Source organism: Solanum verrucosum, unplaced genomic scaffold, assembly GCF_900185275.1.
Source record: "Solanum verrucosum unplaced genomic scaffold, falcon-dt-bn FXZP01000108.1, whole genome shotgun sequence".
In the NCBI taxonomy this organism is placed as follows: Eukaryota; Viridiplantae; Streptophyta; class Magnoliopsida; order Solanales; family Solanaceae; genus Solanum; species Solanum verrucosum.
Genome location: NW_026020274.1, coordinates 2,688,947 through 2,712,972, shown reverse-complemented (window position 1 = coordinate 2,712,972; position 24,026 = coordinate 2,688,947). Strand labels below are relative to the sequence as shown.

General features: G+C 32.8%; 1 protein-coding gene across 3 annotated transcripts in view; it reads left to right on the top strand.

Annotated features, from left to right (window-relative positions):
* The window catches only part of LOC125833966 (extensin-1-like), a 76,251-nt gene extending 52,226 nt beyond the window's left edge, over positions 1-24,025 (top strand). The window contains exons 2-3 of one of the 3 annotated variants that reach the window (XM_049513139.1): positions 16,269-16,285; positions 23,781-24,025. In XM_049513139.1, the coding sequence (XP_049369096.1) occupies positions 16,269-16,285; positions 23,781-24,004 (241 nt within the window). In that variant the 3' untranslated portion in view covers positions 24,005-24,025. The remainder of the gene's footprint in view (positions 1-16,268; positions 16,286-23,780) is intronic. The other 2 variants (XM_049513141.1, XM_049513140.1) reach the window with 2 other exon arrangements.
* Position 24,026: the final 1 nt, after the last annotated feature.

The following is a 24,026-nucleotide window of genomic DNA, read 5'->3' as shown; positions in this document are numbered from 1 at the left end:
TTTGACAAAAATAGTAACAATTTTTTTCAATATTTTTAGGGTTATAAAACTTTTCATTTTATGTAGTCACGTTTAAAACTTGTCACTTTGGATTCCTTTTAGATTTAGGAGTTTTTATGTTATTTTGTTGATTTTAAATATTAGAAAAATAGTAAATGACAATTTTTCTATTAAAGAGTCTTTTAATGAAGAGCAAAAAGTGGAATCATAGATTAAAATAAGGGCAAACTACATAATTCCACTAGTTTATGTCCTAATTACTAAGATTTCTGATAGTTTCAAACATTACTTCCTCTACCATATTAGGGAAACTTAAATAAATATGCTATATTAATAAAATATTTACCATTTATAGCAATAACATTTTTTTCACTTGATCACTTTGAATACATTTATAATATAGTTTTAATACATATTACAAATAACAATTTACAAAACACATATAATATAAGTTTTATTGATGGATACCCGATTTATCACATATTTTATTACACTTGTAATACAATGTGTCAATCTCTTACCAAACTAGCATAATATATTTTAACATAGCTATAATAAACATCTATTGTATACATAATTCACTTTTAATACATATTGCAGATTTATCTAATATTGATATGTATTGCTATAAATGGTAATAAATAAAAAGTATCGCTAAAATCAATAATTATTTATTAAAAGATACTCATTCAAGTAATTTTTCCACCATATTTCATGCTTAGGATACATGAGTCTGAATCTGCGAGATGCATGTATCTGCCGAATTATAAAATCGGGATACATATTTTATTTATTTAAATTAATTGGTTGTAACGAATTTTCTTAATTAGAGTATTAATTGAGAATTTTAAAAATACATGGACAATAATTCTGAAAATTTAAATTCATTAAATCCCTTAATATAAGGCGGAAATCAAGGAGTGTATCTATGTCAAACACTTAGATACATGAGTATTATACAAATACCTTCATATCTATTTATATGATCTAATATAAATTTCATGTATATATTTATACGATCTAATATTATTTCATGTATCTTTTATATGTATAATTTGACGTTTCAAGTATCAATTTCATATGTTATATCCAAAAACATGTATCTCAGATAAATATGAAAATAGTTAGATACATTGTAATAGCATAAAAAATATATATGATAATATTAAGATACATGACAGAAGATCATATACATATGACAAGACTAGGATGCATGATAGAACAAACTGTCTCAAATACATTCGTAAATTTCCAATAATACATAAATCTCCAATATAATCATTAGATACATACACACTTAATAAGATACACTGATAAAAATTAGATACATATAATCGTATCTCAATAATGTATCATATATATCAATAATGTATCAAATAAATGCGTAAATCTCCGCTTATTGAATCTTTTCGATTACGTTTGTGGCTGGTTAGAGCATCTAACCACGGCGGTGTTTGCTTCACCTTTTGATTCATCGGTGTTGCTCACTGCGCCTAGATCCGACGGGAGAAGTGACACGAACTTTATTGGTTGATCCATAGTATACAAGGTATGAAACCAGTACCATCATCAATGTCGAATTTGATAAATCGATTGGGCTTGAAATCAGTGTTACAACGATTTCGATTGTCTCTGCGTGTGAAAGTTGTCTCCTCTTGCGAGAAAAAATGGTGGATTCATGTGAGATTTGTTTGAGAGTGAGAAAATCAAAAACTAAGAATTTGATATGTGTTGACAAGTCATAGAACATCTATTTTAATGGGGTATTTCTTCTCAGTAAACTTCGAGTGATCAAGGGAAGAGGAAGAGGAAGAGTTAGAGTTTGATAAATGTAACGATAATATCAATCCTAGTTTTAAGGGATATGAATATTCATTGTATCTTCAATAATATATGGTATAAAATATTAAAAGTAATAATATATGTAATTGTTTGAAAGTAGATGTAAAATTAGTATGTATGCTAGTGATGTATATCTAATAAAGCAGTTTATCCTTAAAATTATTCTGTTATTATTATATTAATTTTAATAAATATTTATTTGAATTCAAAGTAAAATTTGTGTTGGACTCTATAACCAAAATAAAAAGTCTTATGGAGTTGAAGTTTTGTTTTGCCCAAAAGTAACGATAATTATAACCAAAAAAGCTAGGATAACATATAAGGCAGTAATTTTCTTTAATCTTTTTTTTTTAGTTTGGGACTTTATGACCGTGTTTAATTTGACAAAAATAACACCAATTTTTATTTTCTAAAAACAATACTATTAATTTTTTGTTTTTGAAAAATAAAGCTGCCTTTTGATTTAGCCCCAAAAAAAAGATATGAAACCCTTTGCACACCATTAACTATAATCTTTTTAAACACGTAATTTTTTACGGAACATAAGGTTGTATACCATTTTTTATTCCTTAAATATTTATTATAAGTATAAATTAAAATTTTTGATTTTATCTTATTTTAATAAGTTTATTTTAATATATTTGAAAATTATAAAAATAAAGTCATGTTTTAGGTTATGTTTTATTTTTAATCAAAAGAAAAAAAAATTACAAAAATATATGTTTTCTTTTAAATAAATAAGTTAATGTTTCTTCATTATATTTTTCGATTAACTATTTAATTTTTTTTATATTTTTTATTAGTCCAAAATAGTTAGCTAATAACTTTATTATATATATTTATTATGTCAAAAATAAAAATAAAAATTAAAAATCTTAAACTACCCATTATCCTCCCCACTACACCTACACTACCCCCACTTTCTCACACCAATACTCACCTCATCTTACATCCTATATCTACCCCACACCACTGCAAAACTAAAAAAAAAAACAGACACACACACGTAGAAGTACGAAAAAATAACAACATATGTATACTACCCATTCCTACAACTAATACTCGCAATCAACAATACTCCCTCATACCAACAACAATACACAATCAGAAAATACATCCCACACACCCTACACCGCTACGGGCAACACACGCAAACACAAAAATAAATTACAATACCAATACAATATTACTATAGTTATATGTAGTTTCTCCTTTATTTCACATCATGTTTGATTCTAATGTGAGAATTTCTGCATAAGATACATTATATTTCAATAGTTAGTAGTTTTCATGAATATATTGATGGAGTTTATGTTTCTATGTAGAGTAGTTTGTGATGATATACTCCACAAACAATCTATCCAATAAGCCTTATGAAACTGGTCATTACAACATATGAAAGACAAATTGTGTAACAAATTTTATTTTTTACCCTAGTGTGAACACTTCTTTTTTTTTCTTTTTTTTCACAAGTATAAAAGTTGAGAATTGAATCAAGATTGATTGCAAGTTATGTGTCATCATATTATTGGACTTTAGAAGGAACTTTTACTTATATTTCTTAGTTTAAGAGTAATATTTAGCATATTTCAGTTAGATTTTTTTTTGTTATTGGACAATTTTACTTTTATTTAAGGAGTTTGTAACGAGATATTATGTTAGTATAATTTTAATTGATTTTAATTACATGATCATAGGTGAATTCTATTAATATCTAGCATGTTTTATTATTTAATTTTTAATTTATGCAACTCTAATTTAATAAATAATATCAATATAAAATAATTAAATGTCATCAATTGATAGTAATTAGTGACAAAATATTTATCATCAAAAGTAAGTTTTAGCAACGACCAGATTAAACTTTTTAAGACAAATGTTTTCGTCACAAAATAAATTAGTTCATCAGAAGTTAACTACATTCAGTGACAAAAAATGCATTGTCCTAGTAACCCTTTTTATTGAATACGAATTAATTTTTTATTTTGTGACAACTATAGTTGTCACTAATCATGATAATTTAAAGTGACAATATATGTTGTCGGTAAAAGCAATACTTTTAGTGACAAAATGAAAAATTAACAACGAAATTATTAACCTTTTTTATAATAATAAATTTGTCACTAATTTATACATTTAAGGACATAATAATTTTTTTGTATATAAAAAGTAGTCATTAGTGACGAAATTACATTTGTTCAACTACGAAATACATATAACTTTAGAGACAATTGATGTCGTCACTAATTCAAGTAAAATAATTAGCGACGATAAAATTTTGTCGGTAGTAATAACCTTTTCAGTGACAAAACATACTACTAACTACAAAAAAATTACACTTTTTATGACAAATAAATTCGTCATAAATGTTAATGCATTTAGGGACGATTTTTCTCTTTGTAGTAAATATAATGCTTTTAGCGACGAAGCACTAAATCGTCTTTGTATACTTTTAGCGACACACATTTAGTGACGATTGATTGACGAAATCTTTTTCGTCACACAAAATTTTTAATGACAAAATATGAATTATTAAAGATGAAGTTATTTGTCCCTGAAAATCAAATTTGCTGTAGTGATACACTTTTAAAAAAAATAGAATTGTGGGTAATAATTCTTCACAAGGTCAATGTAACTAAGATTGGTACTTGTTTATACATCCATATCTTTTAGGAGGATTAACAATATTAATTTAGCTTAACTAATGGAATCTTTTAAGGACATTAGTAATTTAACCTTTGTCGGTGATTAAGTTATGAATTATGATGCTAATCATTAATTGTTTATTCAATTAAAATGTCAAATTTAATGGATGAACCAAATGAATTATTAAATAGTAGTTTTTCTTGTTTACTTAAAAATATTTAAGTGAAAAAAGAGTAGGGATGGCAATGACGGTGCGGGGAGAGGCAGGTTGAGCTTAATTCGTAAAAAATTAAATCTGCCCCGCCCCGCCTTGCATAACATTTTTTTTTTTGCACAGACCCGCTACGCATGAACCCGTCTCGCATATTTTTTTTAATATTTTATTTTTCTAGTTAAGTTTGATACTAAAAATAAAGTTCATATAAATAAATTCATTTTTTCATTAAGTTGTATTAAAATAATAGGATAGTGACTTCAAATTTTATTTTTTTAGAGGTCATTTGGGGAGTCCGGAACCTAAATAAGCCACACAAAGATAAAAGTGACCAAAATTAGCCACTATTCTAGTAAGTAAATAAAATAGGCTTAGTGGAAGAAAAAAATATGTTTTATACAATATTCCAAACGTTTTCCGTTAGTCTCATAACATGTATATTTTACTATTTAACGGAACTAATTTTTATACCTTGTAAAACGAAACTATTTCTTACACTTTGTAAAGTGTAAGTTTTTCTTACACTTTGTAAAGTGGAAGTTTTTCTTACACTCTATAAAGTGGAAGAAAATCTTACATTTCAAGAAAAGTTACTTTTGCGAAATTCAGAATGATGGGTCTCTTATATATATATATATATATACACACACACACACATCAACTTTTACATTTCAAAAGTTGAAATCCCGTATCATGCTTTTTGGAGAATTTGAAATTAAATTTCAAATCATAATTCCAAATTGCATATTCAATCATTAATTATAAATAATGACTTCATATCGTATGTCCAAACACAAACTAGACACCATCAAATCTATGTTTGTACTAATGAAATAGGGTTGTGTAGATTATTGCTCGCGAGCTAGTGGAACCCAAATGATGTTGTTTGACATAATATTATTTTTATAATTAGTTTTAATTTACCCAAAGGAAAAATATAAATCTTTCATATTTGACTAATTCTTTGAGTAAAAGATTTTGGACTCTCTTATAGATTGAGATTTGGCATTTCTTCTCACTTTATGTTATACACAATGTACAGATAAAGTAACTTTTCTTAATGTGTAAGAAAAATTTATACTTTACAAAGTGTAAGAAATAGTTTCGTTTTATAAGGTGTAAAAATAGTTCCGTTATATATTAAAATATACACGTTATGAGACTAACGGAAAACGTTTGGAATATTGCATAAAACTGAATTTTTTCTTACACTAAGCCTATTTTGGTTACTTATTAGAATAGTGACCTATTTTGGTCACTTTTATCTTTTTGTGGCTTATTTAGGTTCCGGACTCTCATTCGGGAAACATGTATAAGAATTTGAATTATTTTTTATTGAGCCATTTACGTTTACTATCTTGAATATTTAGTAGCTTTAAAGAAATTATGTTAATACATAATGCTCTATCACTCTTATAACATGTAAAAAAAATTAAAATTAAGTTTAAACCTACATAAAATCACATATACCCGCAACTCGCCCCGTATTGGTTTTAAAAAAAACCAACTTCAACCTACCCTGCATCCCAGACTCCCTGCACAATCTTAAACCCGCCCCACTCTGCGCATAGCCTTAAACCGCCCCACTCCCGATCCACCCCGCCCCATTTTCATCTCTAAAAAAGGCACTTCATTGGTTTATTGTTCTCTCCTCTGTCCAAAGTTATGAGATACTGTTCAACTTAATACAGAGCGTATGAAAAAAATAGATTTTATTTATTTAATTTAGATAATAAACAATAAATTATGAACAAAATTTATCTATAATTATTGAATGTACGAGTATACGAGTTGGATTGCTAAAACAACATAGGCTCGAAAGAAATTATAAAAGAAACACTTACCTTGGCTCATCTCAACTCTTGAATACTTAAATAATCTCATTTCATTATAAATCAGTTTAAAACAAGTGCAATATAAAGAAAAACAATTGAAAACATGCTGTCAATTCATAATCATAATATCATAAAAAGACAAACCATGCTCCCTCTCAAAGTCTACTTCTGCAATGTATGAATGAATTCACATACCTCCATTCACACTAAGCAGAACCCGTTGAGGAACCATGCTACTACTGATGTGGGAGTTTCTCTAACCGACAACCATTACCTAAGAACTATAGTGATGATCTATCGCTTTACCTCACGCTGTCGAGGCCCATCCTATACCTTGCCTTGATATAGGAAGCTAACTCACTAAGTGGATCCACTAGTCTATGCGAAAAGGATTCATCTACAAAGTATGACCCTTTACTACCCATGATGGCTACATGGTTTATGGAGACTTGAGTTAATATGAACTCGCATCCTCATATCGGTGCTCAATACTACTCCCAAAAATACTTAGTTCTTTATGTTTGTAAAAACAAAACTCTTTCTTTGGTTTGAGATAATTACTCAAAACTTAGCTTAAAAGCTCTCTTAGAAATCATAGTTTCCTCTTTACTGTAAAACTATCCCGAAGGCTCTTTGAAAATCTCAGTTTCCGTTCTTATTTAAATGTGAAAACAATTTAAATCACTTTGGGAATACTTAGTCCCCATATACTTTTGAAGAAATGAACTTCAATGTTTACTCTTTCCTCAACTTGACTGTAAGTCTTAAAACAAAGTTAAAAGCATTTGCAAAAGACTCGAAGAACTTCCAAAACTTGTCTATTAACTTTCCTTAAATTTGAATTTATGGATTCAAGGTTATGATTCATGTTATTTGATGATTTCTAGAAGTGTAGAAGTCATTTAGAGTAGTTAAAATCAATAGGAAGTGTTAATACACTTTAGAAGGACTTAAATAGGCTAAACGACGAAAACTAGTGAAAAACGATGATTTGGGCGCATCCTGGGAGGGCCACGCCATCCCCAACTTACTGGAGCTCAAATCTGGCGCACTGCTGGCATGCCGCCCTAGCCTGCCTGGCGCTATGGGGGCGCGTCGCGCCAGCCCCCCTTCAGGCAAAATTGTGACGAGCTATTGATCTCGTTTTCTAATCCTAAATCGTTTTAATTCGATTTTTTTTCTCAAATTCACTTTAGATTCATGTACCCAAATCATATACACAAAATCTAACCCAACAACTTAAAGAAACAACACTTAATCATCAACAAATTCCTTAATCCCAACTCATGTTCAAAAATGAAATCAATTCAAGAACAACTATCAAGAACATCAAATTCTCAATCTTTTTAGGAAGAAAATACGCTGAATTAAACCTGCTTGGCTCGTGGGTGAACTAACCCAACTTTATGTGAACTCACATACCTTGTAGGGATCCCTCCCCCCCCCCCCGATGAAATCCATAAGCAAAGCTCCAAGAAATTGACGAATCCTGAACGTTCTTACTTCCTCTTCTCCTTTCTCCTCTTCTTTTCTTTTCTCTCCAAACCCTAACTCTTTTGGTAAAAGTATAAACTGATATAATTCAGCTTAGACCTCTAATTAATTACCCAAAAACTAATTAAATAAAGGGTTAAGGAAAAGACAAAACTACCCTTTAAAAATCCGGATTGGACTTTCCTTATTCCAACAGCCCAACTTCCAAAGGGGATAACTCACTCATAGGAACTCGGATTTGCACAAACTTGGTGGTGTTGGAAAGATCCTTCCAAGAGTTTTGCAACCATATCTGGAAGTACACCTAACTCATCCTGAGCTAGGAATTACTCCCATTTGAAGTTGACCAAAACTCAACTTTTCCTAACTTAAACAAATTTCCAGATTTTAATTCTTTCCAAAAATGACTATTTCCAATTATAAGCTTCTTCCTAGTTATTTCAAATTGCGAGATGTTACAATATCTTCCCCTTGGAAACATTCGTCCTTGAATGAGATTACTCTTACTAAGCTAAGGGCGTCACATCAAACATATAGTTTAAACACCCAAAAAGCACAATCCACCTTGATACCTCAAAACACTATCTCCCCCTTGTTCAAAATCCATTACTTTGTCTTATGAACACTTGACTTTAATTCAAGAAATAAAGGATCTTGATCGTGCTTTCCTTTTACTTCTGACACTAATGATGATTTAGTTCCATTCATCACCACCACTCCTCCTTCTGTGGGATCCATTAATCGAACTCCTAATCATGCAAGTCTATGCACATCTTTTTGCTAACTCTTTCTTAATATTTGAGTAACCTTAACCACTCTCTCTGTCTGAGATTAAGCTCTTCTGACCATATACATACTGAAAACTATTGTGATCAGTGAACACTTCCACATGAACACCATAAAGATAATGGCGTCATATGTCAAAGCAAAAATAACAGCAACCAACTCGAAGTCATGGGTTGGGTAATTCTTCTCATACACTTTCAACTGCTCCTTAAGCTCTTTCAATTCAGCTGGTGCCATTTTGTATGGCACAAAAGATATAGGACGAGTATCTCGAATGATGTCTATGCCGAAGTCTATTTCTCTCTCAAGAGGGACTCCGGGTAGGTCATCAGGAAAGACTTCTGGAAACTTTTTTACAACTGGAACTGACTGAATATGAGGTACCTCAACACTTGAGTCATTAACTCGGACTAAGTGTTAGGCACACCCCTTAGAAACTAACTTTCTTGCCTTAAGGTACGAAATGAAACGACCCTTAGGCACTGCTGAACTTCTTTTCAACTCTAAAACTAGCTCATTTGGAAACTGAAACCTGACTACTCAAGTTCTACAATTAACTGAGGCATAACAGGCATGAAGCCAGTCCATACCAAGAATGACATCAAAATCTACCATGTTTAACTCAATTAAATCAACCATGGTACTCTTGTGATTGACAGAAACGGGACAATCACGATAGACTCTCTCGGCTAAAATAGACTCACCAACATGTGTAGAAACACTGAATGGTTCACTAAGTTGCTCAGAAATAACATAAAAAATTCATAACAATATATGGAGATATAAAAGATAAACTCGCTCCTGGGTCTAGCAAAGCATAAACAGTAAAGTCAAAGATTTGGATCATACCAGTGACTACATCTAGCGAATCCTCTTGCTCTTGGCGACTGTTCATAGCATATAAACGGTTTATTCCTCCGCTAGTACCATTTTCTTGCATGTTTTTTGGACACTCTCGCATGAAATGCCCACTCTGACCACACTTGAAACAATCAGTGGAGCCCTCACGACAAACACCTGAATGGTTTCTACCACACTTGGCGCATGCAGGAGGATTACTACCCCCTTGTGCCACGCTACCTTGAGAATAAGCAAGTTTAGCTCTGAAGTTCTGATTATTGTACTCACATTTGTTCTTAGGTGCTGGTGCACTAGGAGATGATGGATTAGGGCCCTTATATTTCTGTTGGAAGGATGACCGGTTGGCATTACTCTTCTGCTGCCCGAACTCACTCCCTAATGTCTTAGCCCTCTTATTGTTAAAATCTCATCTATCCTTCAGCTTATCCTTCTCAACTTGCTGCACATGGATCGTAAGCCTTGCTAGGTCCATATCCCCAATCAGCATATCTGCCTTGCCTTCCTTGCTTGACTGACGAGACAACCCAGCAACACATAAACTCATCTTGATCTTCATGTCAGCAACCATCTCCGGAGCATAGCGGGAAAGTTGTGCGAACTTCAGACTATACTTATGAACAGTCATAGACTCTGGATTAAGGGCGAGAAACTCTCTTATCTTTGCCTCTCGTAACTCACGGGGAAAGAAACGTCTCATGAGAGCACTCTCAAACACAGCCCAACTCACTATTGGCGCATCCTCAGCCTTATTCTCTTTCCATTGGTCGAACCAGATCCTAGCGGCACACTTCATTTGGTATGCATCTAATTCCCCTCTCTCCGCATCAACAACATACACACATCAAATAACCTTTTCAGCTTCTCAATGAAGTTCTCTGGATCCTCATTAATACTTGAACTTGTGAAGCTTGGTGGGTTCATCCTTAAAAGCTCACGGATCATTGAAGTATCATCCACTTCCTGTCGATTATCTCTCTATCCCACTTGATAGGTCGCAACTTGACTTAACATCCGGATAGCTTCACAAAATTCAGCCTTGGTGACCTCTCCTTGGGGTTGCACTTCTAGTGTATTGGGTACCCTTTGTTCTTCGACATTTCTCCTAGAAGGACGACCTCTGACTGGTCTTCGTGGAGGCATGATTGTCTGAAACATGCACAAGCACGAATTAGAGGGAAACATTTTAGAGATCAAACTCTAACGCACAAAATGAGTGTGAAAGAACTGAGAAATTTTCCTAAATCTTGCAGCCTTCTAATTATAGATGTGGCGCACTTCACACCGATAAATATGACTCTACAGACACGGCTTCATAGACTCCGTAGACTCTTGAAACCTGGCTCTGATATTAAGTTTGTCACACCCCAAGCCTACACTCTAGGAAGGACTGGCAGTTGAAGACCATTGCTGGCCTCAAACGAACCCTTGGCCTGGCTTACTAACTTAGCGGAAGACTATATGCATATTTATAAAGATCAATAGCACACTACTCAACTTAACTAATGAAATAACTTAAAATGTTTAATAGTCAACATTCAACTTGGCCAAAATAGCAATTCAAATGTTAACATATGAAATGAAAAGTAAAGACAACTGAATTCACTAACTGACTGTCTGACTATCTATGAAGCCTCTAAACAACTAAGATAGATGTCGGGACAGGCCCGCGACATCCTAATGACCTAATACTAAAACTGAAAGCAATGTGAAGAAGTCTTCTGGAATGCAAAGAGGCTCACCAACAGACTCTGAACTGCTCACTGGATCAACGAATACACCGGATGCCGATCCTAGTTACCTGTGTCTGCATCATAAGACGATGCAGGCCAACTGGCATTAGTACATTGAATGTATGAGTATGCGAGTTGGAATACTAAAACAACGTAGGCTCGAAAGAGATTATGAAGAAACACTTACCTTGACTCTTCTCAACTCTTGAATACTTAAATAAACTCATTTCATTATAAAGCAGTTTAAAACAAGCGCAATATAAAGAAAAAATGTTGAAAACATGCTGTCAATTCATAATCATAATATCATAAAAAGACAAACCATACTCATTCTCAAAGTCTACTTGTGCAATGCATGAATAAAGTCCTATACCCCCATTCACACTAAGCAGAACCCCTTGAGGAACCATGCTACTACTGTTGTGGGAGTTTCTCTAACCGACAACCATCACTTAAGAACTATAGTGATGATACAGTGTTTTACCTCACGCTGTCGAGGCCCATCCTATACCTTGTCGTGATATAGGAAGCTAACTCACTAAGTGGATCCACTAGTCTATGCGAAAAGGATTCATCTAAAAATTATGACTCTTTTCTTCCCATGATGGCTACATGGTTTATGGAGACTTGAGTTAATATGAACTCGCATCTTTATATCGGTGCTCAATACTACTCCCAAAATAATTAGTATTTTATGATTGTAATAACAAAACTCTTTCTTTGGTTTGAGATAATTACTCAAAACTTAGCTTAAAAGCTCTCTTGGAAATCATAGTTTCCTCTTTACTGTAAAACTATCCCGAAGGCTCTTTGAAAATCTCAGTTTCCGTTCTTATTTAAATGTGAAAACATTTTAAATCTCTTTGGGAATTCTTAGTCCCCATATACTTTTGAAGAAATGAACTTCAATCTTTACTCTTTCCTCAACTTGACTGTAAGTCTTAAAACAAAGTTAAAAGCATTTGCAAAAGACTTCTTGAAAAGACTCGAAGAACCTCCTAAACTTGGCTCTTAACTTTCCTTGAATTTGAATTTATGGATTCAAGGTTATGATTCATGTTTTTGGATGATTTCTCGATGTTTAGAAGTCATTTAGAGTAGTTAGAATCAATAGAAAGTGTTAATACACTTTAGAAGGACTTAAATAGGCTAAACGATGAAAACGGGTGAAAAACGATGACTTGGGCGCATCCCGGGAGGGCCGCGCCAGCCCCAACTTACTGGGGCTCAAATCTGGTGCACTGCTGGCGCGCCGCCCCAGCCTGCCTGGCGCTATAGGGACGCGTCGCGTCAGCCCCCCTTCAGGCAAAATTCTGAGGAGCTACTGATCCTAAATCATTTTAATTCGATTCTTTTTCTCAAATTCACTTTAGATTCATGTACCCAAATTATATACACAAAATCTAACCGAACAACTTAAAGAAACAACACTTAATCATCAACAAACTCATTAATCCCAACTCATGTTCAAGAATGAAATCAATTCAAGAAAAACTATCACAAACATCAAATTCTCAATCTTTTTAGGAAGAAAATACGTTAAATTAAACATGCTTGGCGCGTGGGTAAACTAACCCAACGCTATGTGATCTCACAAACCTTGTAGGGATCCCCCCCCCCCCCGATGAAATCCACAAGCAAAGCTCCAAGAAATCGACAAATCTTGAACGTTCTTGCTTCCTCTTCTCCTTTCTCCTCTTCTTTTTCTTTTCTCTCCAAACCCTAAGGGCTCGTTTGGTGTGAGGGATTAGAAATAATAGTGATGGGATAAAAAAAAATTATGTTGTTTGGTTGGCAAGTCCGGGATAACTTATCCCGGGATTAATAATTAGTACCGGGATAAGTTATCCCTCCCCATGGGTGGTATAGTAATCCCGGGATAACTTATCCCAAGATAAAATAGGTAAATGACAAATATGTCCCTTTAAATCCATTTTATACATCATTTATCACATTTATGTATATTTACATTTTTTTTAATACCATGTATAATAATATTTACTACTCCTTATTTTTATGATAATTATACATATTTTTCTACTAAAATATTATACTATATAAATATAATTTTTATTTATGAATTTATTTGACTAATTCTTATGTTTATTTTATTTTGATTTCTCCTAAATTTTCTTCTCTTTAATAAACTTAAGAGGGAAGTTCTATTTTTAAGCTAAATAAGAAAAAAGTTATATTTTTAAATACACATCGTACTTATCATGGGAATACATAAACAAAAATATTTAAGTTAAATAAAATAAAAGTTTTATTTTAAAAAATGAATAACTAAAGCTCACAAAGAAAAATTTAAAAAGTTTAAATAAAGTGAAGGGTAATTTTGTAAACAAACAACTTGTTCTTAAAATTTATCAATATATATTATTTTGAATATAACAAACCAAACACTTCAATAAGAAATAATCCCAGGACAACTTATTCCATCATAACTAATCCCAACATGACTTATACCAACATTACTTATCCCATCATAACTCATATTCAAACCAAACGACCCCTAACTCTTTTGGTAAAAGTATAAACTGATCTAATTCAGCTTAGACCTCTAATTAATTACCCAAAAACTAATTAAATAAAATATTAAGTAAAAGACCAAACTACCCTTTAAAAATCCGGATTGGACTTTCCTTATTCCAACAGCCCAACTTCCAAAGGGGATAACTCACTCATACAAACTCGGATTTGCGTAAACTCAGCGGCGTTGAAAAGATCCTTCCAAGAGCTTTGCAACCATATCTGGAAGTACACCTAACTCATCCTGAGCTAGGAATTATTACCGTTTGAAGTTGACCAAAACTCAACTTTTCCTAACTTAAGCAAATTTCCAGATTTTAATTCTTTCCAAAAATGACTATTTCCAATTATAAGCTTCTTCCTAGTTATTTCAAATTGCGAGATGTTACACATGTGGTGTGTTCAATTGATTCGACCGTCACACTTATTACAAGTCAAATATATTTTCACAAATGAGCCATGCTAAAATGTTTGAGATTAATAGTACTGATGGTTATCTTTTCCCTTGAACTATCAAATTATTATTCACTAATTAACTTGTTGAGTGAATTCTAAACAATTCAACAGCAAATCCTAACCAAACTTAACATCAAATATTATTTAATAAATAATCTATTCTTATAACATATATAAGTGAGGGGTCAGAGGTGAATTCAGAACTTGAAGGTAGGTAACATATGTAGCATCCTATTCATAGAGGAAAACTATACTTAATAATTTACAGTTAGCAAAACTTTTACACAAGATTAATAGTTGATTTATTCAAGATTTTAGTTAAAAGAGGTCTAGGATTCTATTCTTCTTATCCATATTTTTTAAACAATAAATTTGCTACAAAAGGATGTCTGTGACAAATCATTTCTATTAAATAATATGTGATATTGTTTTAAATTTATATATTCTTCAATACCATTTAAGCACTTGTGTGAAGGTTAGTTAAGTGCAAAGTTGAGGCATCCACGAATTTTTTTCAAAGATTTTGTAAGAAAAGAAGACTTTGTAGCTCTTTGAATCATTTTGTCACAAACAGTATAGTTCCCTTAATAGTTTATACATTTGCTTAGCTTGATGCCTCTATCCATCAAATTAAAATACAAACTAAAGTCAAAATTGAGCCAACAACATGACAAGACCAAATCAAAATGCATAACTCTACCATATTACCTACATTTGTATAAATTTTGGTAAGGGTAATTGTCTAAAAGAAAGCTATATAAAGGGGTTTGATCGAAGCTTAAGAGGACAACAACATCTCTCCTTTGTTTCAAATATTGGGAAAATGGGCTCTCTAGTTGCTACTCTTTTAGTTGTTTTAGTGTCACTTAGCTTACCTTCCGAAAGCTCAGCTAATTATCAATACTCATCTCCCCCACCACCAAATGAGTCATACCACCCTTCACCAACACCTTATCATCCTGCACCAGTTTACAAGTCTCCACCGCCGCCAACTCCAGTTTACAATTCTCCACCACCATCGAAGGAGACATACTACCCTCCACACATTCCAGTGTACAAGTCGCCGCCACCACCCAAGGAACCATACTACCCTCCACACACCCCAACTTACAAGTTGCCACCTCCACCAACTCTTGTTTACAAGTCTCCACCGCCGCCCATTCCGGTTTACAATTCTCTACCACCACCGACAGAGCCACACTACCCTCCACACACTCCAGTGTATAAGTCGCCACCACCTCCGACGCCAATTTACAAGTCGCCACCACCACCCAATGAGCCATACTACCCTCCACACACCCCAACCTACAAGTCACCATCTCCACCAACTCCTGTTTACAAGTCTCCACCGCCGCCAACTTCGGTTTACAATTCTCCACCACCACCAAGGGAAACTTACTACCCTCCCCACACTCCAGTGTACAAGTCGCCACCACCCCCGACACCAATTTACAAGTCACCACCATCACCGAAGGAGCCATACTACCCTCCACACACCCCAACCTACAAGTCTCCACCTCCACCAACTCCCATTTACAAGTCGCCGCCACCACCAAATGAGCCATACTACCCCCTACACACTTCAGTTTACAACTCGCCACCTCTACCGACTCCAGTTTATAAGTCTCCACCTCCACCAACTCCTGTTTACAAGTCGCCACCACCACCAACTCCTGTTTACAAGTCGCCGCCACCACCAACTATTGTTTACAAGTCGCCGCCACCACCTAAGGAGCCATACTACCCTCCACACACCCCGATCTATCAGTCACCACCTCCACCAACTCACATTTACAATTCACCGCCTTCACCAACTTTAGTCTATAAGTCACCACCACCACCCAAAGAGCCATACTACCCTCCACACACCCCAGTGTACAAGTCACCACCTCCACCAACTCCTATTTACAAGTCGCCACCACCACCAAATGCGCCATACTATCTTCCACACACTCCAGTCTACAAGTCGCCACCTCCACCAACTCCCGTTTACAAGGCACCACCACCACCCAAGGAGCCATACTATCCTCCACATACCCCAACCTACAAGTCAGCACCTCCACCAACTCCAATCTACAAGTCGCCACCACCACCCAAGGAGCTAGACTACCCTCCACACACCCCGACCTACAAGTCGCCACCACCACCCAAGGAGCCATATTACCCTCCACATACCCCAACCTACAAGTCGCCACCTCCACCAACTCCCGTTTACAACTCTCCACCACCACCAACTCCAGTCTACAAGTCTCCACCACCACCCCATTATCTTTACACCTCTCCCCCTCCTCCCTACCATTACTAAGAAGAGATTTCATTATATCTGAGGTAATAAAACCAAACTAAAACTTTTAATTATGATATGTCTATAGAAGTTGCACAATTTCTTCGTACAAATCATTAATATAGACCTATGCTGTGTACATCTTATTTGGTTTAGGTTCTATTATATGTTCTCATTCACAGTATCATATTCTTATGCAGGAAAGCAGAATGTTGAGCTACAAGAAAATAAGCCCACACAGGAGGCAAAGTACTTTTGTAGCTTCATTTTGTATAAGTTATTGTTTGTACCCTGTATTATTTTTATATTTTACTTCTATTTATTTGTGTGTGTTTGTTCGATCTCCTTGCAAAATGCGGAGACTATGAGATGTATAAAATAAGTTATTACTATACGGTTTTATGTTTTCCCCTCTCTCTACTCTTTCTTTTGGTCCTTTTTCTTATTTTGTCATCCTTATATTGAGTTTTTTATAAGTTGATGAGGCTCTCATCAATTACATCAAATCAGTTGCTATAAAAAATGTGGGTTTTATTCGTCAATAAATTTAATGATAAGATACAATAAAATCTAAGTTACAATAAATCGAAAATATTAGTAGCTCCAATCTAAGTAACAATTTATCGGGAATATTTGTAGCTTCAATTAGTTCTTGAATTGACCATCGTGAGGATAAAAATTACAGAACTACATTTTTTTATATAAAATTTTATAAAGGAAAAAGTAAATGCACCCACACAAATTATTGAAATTAAATATTATTACTTGTCGTATTTCTCTTATCTTGATTATTAGTTTTCAGGGATGAAAATTTAATTGTTAGACCTTTCACTTTTTTTATAAAAAAAAAAAAAAGAATGAACAACCAACTGATTTGGTATCTGATTGTGGTTGTTCAAGGCATATTATAACGATTAAATTTTGGTTTTTGACAAATAATAATCAAGAAAAGAAAAATATCAATAAATAATAATATTTAATCTTATTTATTTGTGCAGGATTTAACAATCTTTAGAAAATTTTATACTAAAATGTGTAATTTTTGTTTTTTTTTTCTCTCCATGACTATCAACTCAAAAGTTTTATTTTATACCTGAATTGATGGAATACTTGTTGGAAGTTTACCACGAATGTAGAATCAAGTTTTGATCACATTCGAGGAGGTATAAAATGACTCAGCACTTGAAGGGAAATACTCTTTTGTATGCAGAAGACTGTCAAATTACTATTGAATACTTTTTTCTCCTTGCCATTCTAGCCGACTTTGGACTTAAGAAACATGAGTTGGGCTGGGCTAGACTTGTAAGCTTAACGGACTAACCTAAATTTAATTAAACTTCATTTAAATCATAAAATTTCCAACTTTATTATAAACAATTTTTTTTTTGAACAAAAAAAAAAAGAAAAAACAAAATAGTACATAAGATCTCGATCGTTGGACAAATATTTTGTCTATAATAAATATGTCGGCGATAACTATTGACTAGGTCAATGTAGCTAGGGTTTGTACTTGTTTATACTATCTCTTGGGACGATTAAAATATTAGTTTAGCTTAACTAATGGAATCTTATATGTAGTTTAGTAATTTTACTTTTGTCGGTGAATAAGTTATACAAATGATTAATTATTTTTCTAATTAAAAAGTCAAAGTCATTAATGGATGAACCAGGAATCGTCCATGTATTTGAATACTTTCTCCGTCCCTTTTTAGTTGTCATACAGTCATTGTTTCCTTTTTAAAAATCAAACAATAAGAATTGTGACTAACATTTTACGATTTAATTTTTTGGGGAAAAAGGACAAATATATCCCCGAACTATCGCAAATGGTATGCATATACCCTTCATTATACTTTTAGTACATCAGTGCCCTTACCGTCCAACTTTTAGAGTGTATATACCCTTTATACTAACGGTAATATACGTGTCTTAATCCTATATTTTTTTGTCAAAATTTAAAAGCCCCACCCAAATTAATTTTTAAAACCCACCCAAATACGTAATACCCACCCAAAAAAAGAACTCAAAATCCCCAAACCTAGTTTCTCCTCCTCTTCTCTGATGTTCGTCGGTCCAGCAAAGAATCAAATTAACTTGATGTATTTTGTATCTTATTTAAAAATAAGTTCTATCTTGGATATGTTAAGTAGGAACCTATTTGCATACAACTTATGTCTTTATGGAATTATAATCTCATATAGATGAAAAATGATGAAAGCACCCCAAAATCAAAGCTCGTTTGCGCTTCAGTCGTGACTGGAGTTTTGAGGAAAAGAGAAGCTCAATTGTCAAGTGAGAACCTGATTTTTTTATTTCAAAACAATATACAGTTGGAACTATGGATGAAGTAATTTACTTGTCTATGATATTTCTTCTTTCCAAGTAAAAGTATTGTTTTGCTATTTTCTACTGAAAGATTTCCATTTTAGATGAATTAATTCTCTGTTACGCTAAAGATTAGAGAAGATCGAAGAAGATAGAGAAGAAACTAAGATTTTGGGAGCGAATTGATTTGGGGGTTTTGGGTTTTGTTTTTGGGTGTGGGTATTATGTATTTGGGTGGGTTTTTTAAAAATTAATTCGGGTGGCTTTTTTAATTTTTGGTAGATATTTAATAAATTTTGAATCAATGGATAGGATTAAGACACGTGTGTCACTGTTAGTATAAAGGGTATATTCGCTCTAAAATTTGGACGCTAAGGACCCTGATGTACCAAAATATTAAATTAATATAATATAATTTAATTTTAAAAATTAATCAAATTAACTTTCAAAAAATGCAACAAAACAAATGAAATGGAATGGAAGAAGTAGTATGTATCTTCTTCTCTTCTTCTTTTATTATAAACATTTAACTAATGGAAAAAGAGGCACGTATTTAGGTTGTTAGGTAGAGAAAAGATTAAAAAATAAATATAAAAGAGGAAGTAAATCTATATCTATATATATATATAAAGCTGGATAATAAGTCCGCTGATGTGGCATAACTCATTGGCCAGTATTACTATTTCTCTATTTTCTCAGAATTTTGATTTTTTTTCTTCAATTTATGTTAAAAAGTTTTTATAAAAAATTACTCTCTTTCTTTATTATTAGCATTTATTGCAGTTAATGAATAATTCCAATACTATTTAACAATATTTAATTGAAGAAATTACGTGTTATATATTAATAAGGAAAGGGAGTAATTTTACCATGTTATTAATAAGGAAAGGGAGTAATTTTACTTAGCCGTTACATTTGGAAGGAAAAATTATTTTAAATAAATGCAATAAATGCTACTAATAAAGAAAGAGAGTAATTTTTTATAAAAACGTTTTAACAGAAATTGTTGGTATTATATTACAAAATAATTGGATTTAACTATATATTTAAAATTTAAAACTAAATTAGCAGTAACACAAACGTTAGCACTACGTTTTAATTTTTAAAAAAGACGCTAGCACTATATTATAATTAAAAAAAAACGTTAGCACTAATTACAACACTTCATTTTTTTTAATAATTGCAATTCCTTAAGGCTTGAAGTACATAATCATTCTTTATTCCATTAATAATTTTCCTGTTCTCTGTGATTTCTCTTCTTTTTTAAAAAAAATACCTCTAACTATAGATGTTAGAATTATGGAGTGATATTCAGCCGAAAGTATATATTTATATTACATTATTACTTTATATCTTATGCATAATTGTATTGTTACCTTATTTTTTTAGTATTTTGAGTTTATTATAAATTTTATGTGTACAAAAAATGTGTCGAACGAACATGATCGAAAAGAGGATATTTTGGCTCCTTTTTTTGGCTCCTTTTTTTAAGCAAAGGAACAAAGATTGAAGGATGACTACGTCCTCACCTCGTGAGAAACATATGCGAAGAAAAAATAAGAGATTTAAAGTCGATCGGGCTCGCCACTGGTGTTCCCAAGTACAAGCCAAGAAGGATAATCTCAATGAGTTTGGATTAGTTATTTGATTTGAGAAGAAAAAATAAGAGATTTAAAGTCTATCAGGCTCGCCACTGGTGTTCCCAAGTACAAGCCAAGAGGGATTAACTCAATGAGTTTGGATTAGTTATTTGATTCCTAATGAAGTTTATTGTTTTATTTTTAGTGAAAGAAATTTCCGGAAAACAAATATTTTGTACTATCTAATAAAAGAAACAAACCTACTACTATTAGAATCACATACATAAATTTGTATTTAAAAATGAAATCTTTTTATATATTTTTTCGTTTTTTAAAGAAGATATAATAATAAAAAGAATACCGTTCATCTATATTTCATGAATATTTATAATTGTTTTTTGTATGTATAAACATGAAGAGTTTCATCATATTTGTTTAACAAAATTTGTATTTTAAAAAAACTTTACTTAATTGATTAATATACCACGCAAAGCGCGGATATGTTTTCTAGTGAATATAATAATTTGAGAAAATGAAAGAAGGTAATGTAAAAAATCGGTGCAAATCAATAATGTTAATTATTTCTTCAAAGTTTAAAAACACAAAGTGAAAACTTTGTAAAAAGCCTTGAACCAATTCGATTCATTTAATTCTATTTCTTAAGATACTCCGTATTTTCAAATTTTAAAGAGAACTACAAAAATAACTATGTATTCCGACATTTAAAACTAACATAACTGTTATTAGAATGAGCCTATCTAACACGTATTTGAATTAGTCGTGCTCAACAATGGATAAACTATGCAATGGAGTCTTAAACTATAATTATAGATTAAGTAATTAAATAAAATCATGTAATTTAATTAATTATACTACCAAAATATTAACTTCAATGATACGAAGTAACATAATGTACCTTTAAAGTTTCACAAAATTCAATTAGGTTTTGAGTACATTGAAGTACCCAAGTCAAAACCTTTCCAAAAACTCTCGATAAAGTATAAAATAAAGTACTCCCTCAGTCCCTAATTACTTGTCCACTTTTCCTTTTATAGTTATTCCTAATTACTTATCCATTTTGACAAATTAAGATAGAACAATTTTTTTTTACCTATTAAACCCTCAATTAAATGATTAATTACTTTGAAAAATGTAGAATTTTTCATCCACTTCATAATTGATAAGGGTAAAATGGTAAACTCACTATGTCATTAATTGTTTTCTTAATAAGTGTGTCAATTCAAAAGTAGACAAGTAATTAGAGATGAGTAATTTTTTATTTCTATCATGACCTGTATTCTACCTCTTTGTGTTCCAATGCTGATTAACTAAGATACAAAAAAATTCATAGATATTGTATTTAATCATATAAATTTTTCAATATTGAGCTACATAATCCGTTGAATTTTTTGCCCTCTATTCCCACCTAAAACTAAAAAGAAAAAACAACATTAATTGCTTTATTTGGTAATGAAAGTGGGACACATTTTTTTTCTAGATCATTAAACTCTTTAACATTACAATAATCTATCATTTGTCTTCATATGATATATATGTATTATTGTACTCCCTCCATTTCAAAAAGTGTGACTTGGTATAGAGTTTTAGAAAATAAAGAAGATTTTTTAATCTTGTGGTCCTAAATTAAAGTCATGTCAAATGTACTAAATTGTCCTTCAATCTTATGGCTTTAAACATGCCACATGGAAAGCTGAAATTAAAATGTTACCAAAAAAGGAAATAGGTCATTCTTTTTTACACGGACTAAAAAGGAAAGGAGATTATTCTTTTTTAAATAGAGGGCGTATTAAATTTCTCTAAATTTCTAAACTATTTAAGCACTTAGGTAATTAAAGGTTAGTTCATCAGTCAGAATCCACAAAATAATTACTCCTTTCGTTTCATATTAGTTGATCATCTTACTAAAAATAGTTGTCACACATTAGTTGTCCACCTTACTAAATCAAGAAAGCAATAATTATTTTTTTTCCTATATTATCCTTGCAATTAATTCCTTTTGAAAGTGTTCACATTTATTTGTAAAATTTCCAAGAAGTTTCCTAGAGGTAAATTAATAAAATTATCTAGTTAATAAAAATGATCGACTAATATAGGACGGGGAGTAATAAAATTCTTCAAATATTTAGTGTAACAAAAAAAAAAGAAAAACAAAAGCAGTGTACACTGATTTCTGTAGCTAAAAATCGTGCGAAGTTGAGGGATGCACGCATTTTTTTCAAAGATTGTGTATGCATGTAATGTAAAAGCTCGGAAGAAAAAGAAGACTTTGTAGCTCTTTGAATTATTGCATCACAAGATGTAAAGAAAATAGTATGTTTGTCTTAATTGTTTATACATTTTTTCTTATCTTGCAGCCTCTATCCAATAAAATAAAGTCAAATTGATCCAACAACATGACAAAACCAATTATCAAAATGCATAAAAACTCTTAACATTTTACCTACATTTATGTAAATCTTGGTAAGGGTAATTGTCGAAATGAAAGCTATATAAAGGGGTTTGAGTGAAGCTTAAGATCACAACAACTTCTCTTCTTTGTTTCAAATATGGGGAAAATGGCCTCTCTAGTTGCTACTCTTTTAGTGGTTTTAGTGTCACTTAGCTTAGCTTCCGAAAGCTCAGCAAATTATCAATACTCATCTCCCCCACCACCAAAGAAGCCATACCACCCTTCACCAACACCTTATCATCCCGCACCAGTTTACAAGTCACCACCACCACCGGTGAAGCCATACCATCCTGCACCAGTTTATAAGTCACCACCATCAGTGAAGCCATACCATCCTGCACCAGTATACAAGTCTCCACCACCACCTACTCCAGTTTACAAGTCACCACCACCCCCAACACCTATTTACAAGTCACCACCACCAGTGAAGCCATACCATCCTGCACCAGTATACAAGTCTCCACCACCACCGACTCCAGTTTACAAGTCACCACCACCACCAGTGAAGCCATACCATCCTGCACCAGTATACAAGTCTCCACCACCCCCAACTCCCATTTACAAATCACCACCACCAGTGAAGCCATACCATCCTGCACCAGTATACAAGTCTCCACCACCACCTACTCCAGTTTACAAGTCACCACCACCCCCAACACCTATTTACAAGTCACCACCACCACCAGTGAAGCCATACCATCCTGCACCAGTATACAAGTCTCCACCACCACCGACTCCAGTTTACAAGTCACCACCACCACCAGTGAAGCCATACCATCCTGCACCAGTATACAAGTCTCCACCACCCCCAACTCCCGTTTACAATTCCCCACCACCACCAGTGAAGCCATATCATCCTTCACCAACACCACACCATCCTACACCAGTACACAAGTCTCCACCACCCCACTATATTTACTCCTCTCCCCCTCCTCCCCACCATTACTAAGAAGTGACTTCATTATCTATGA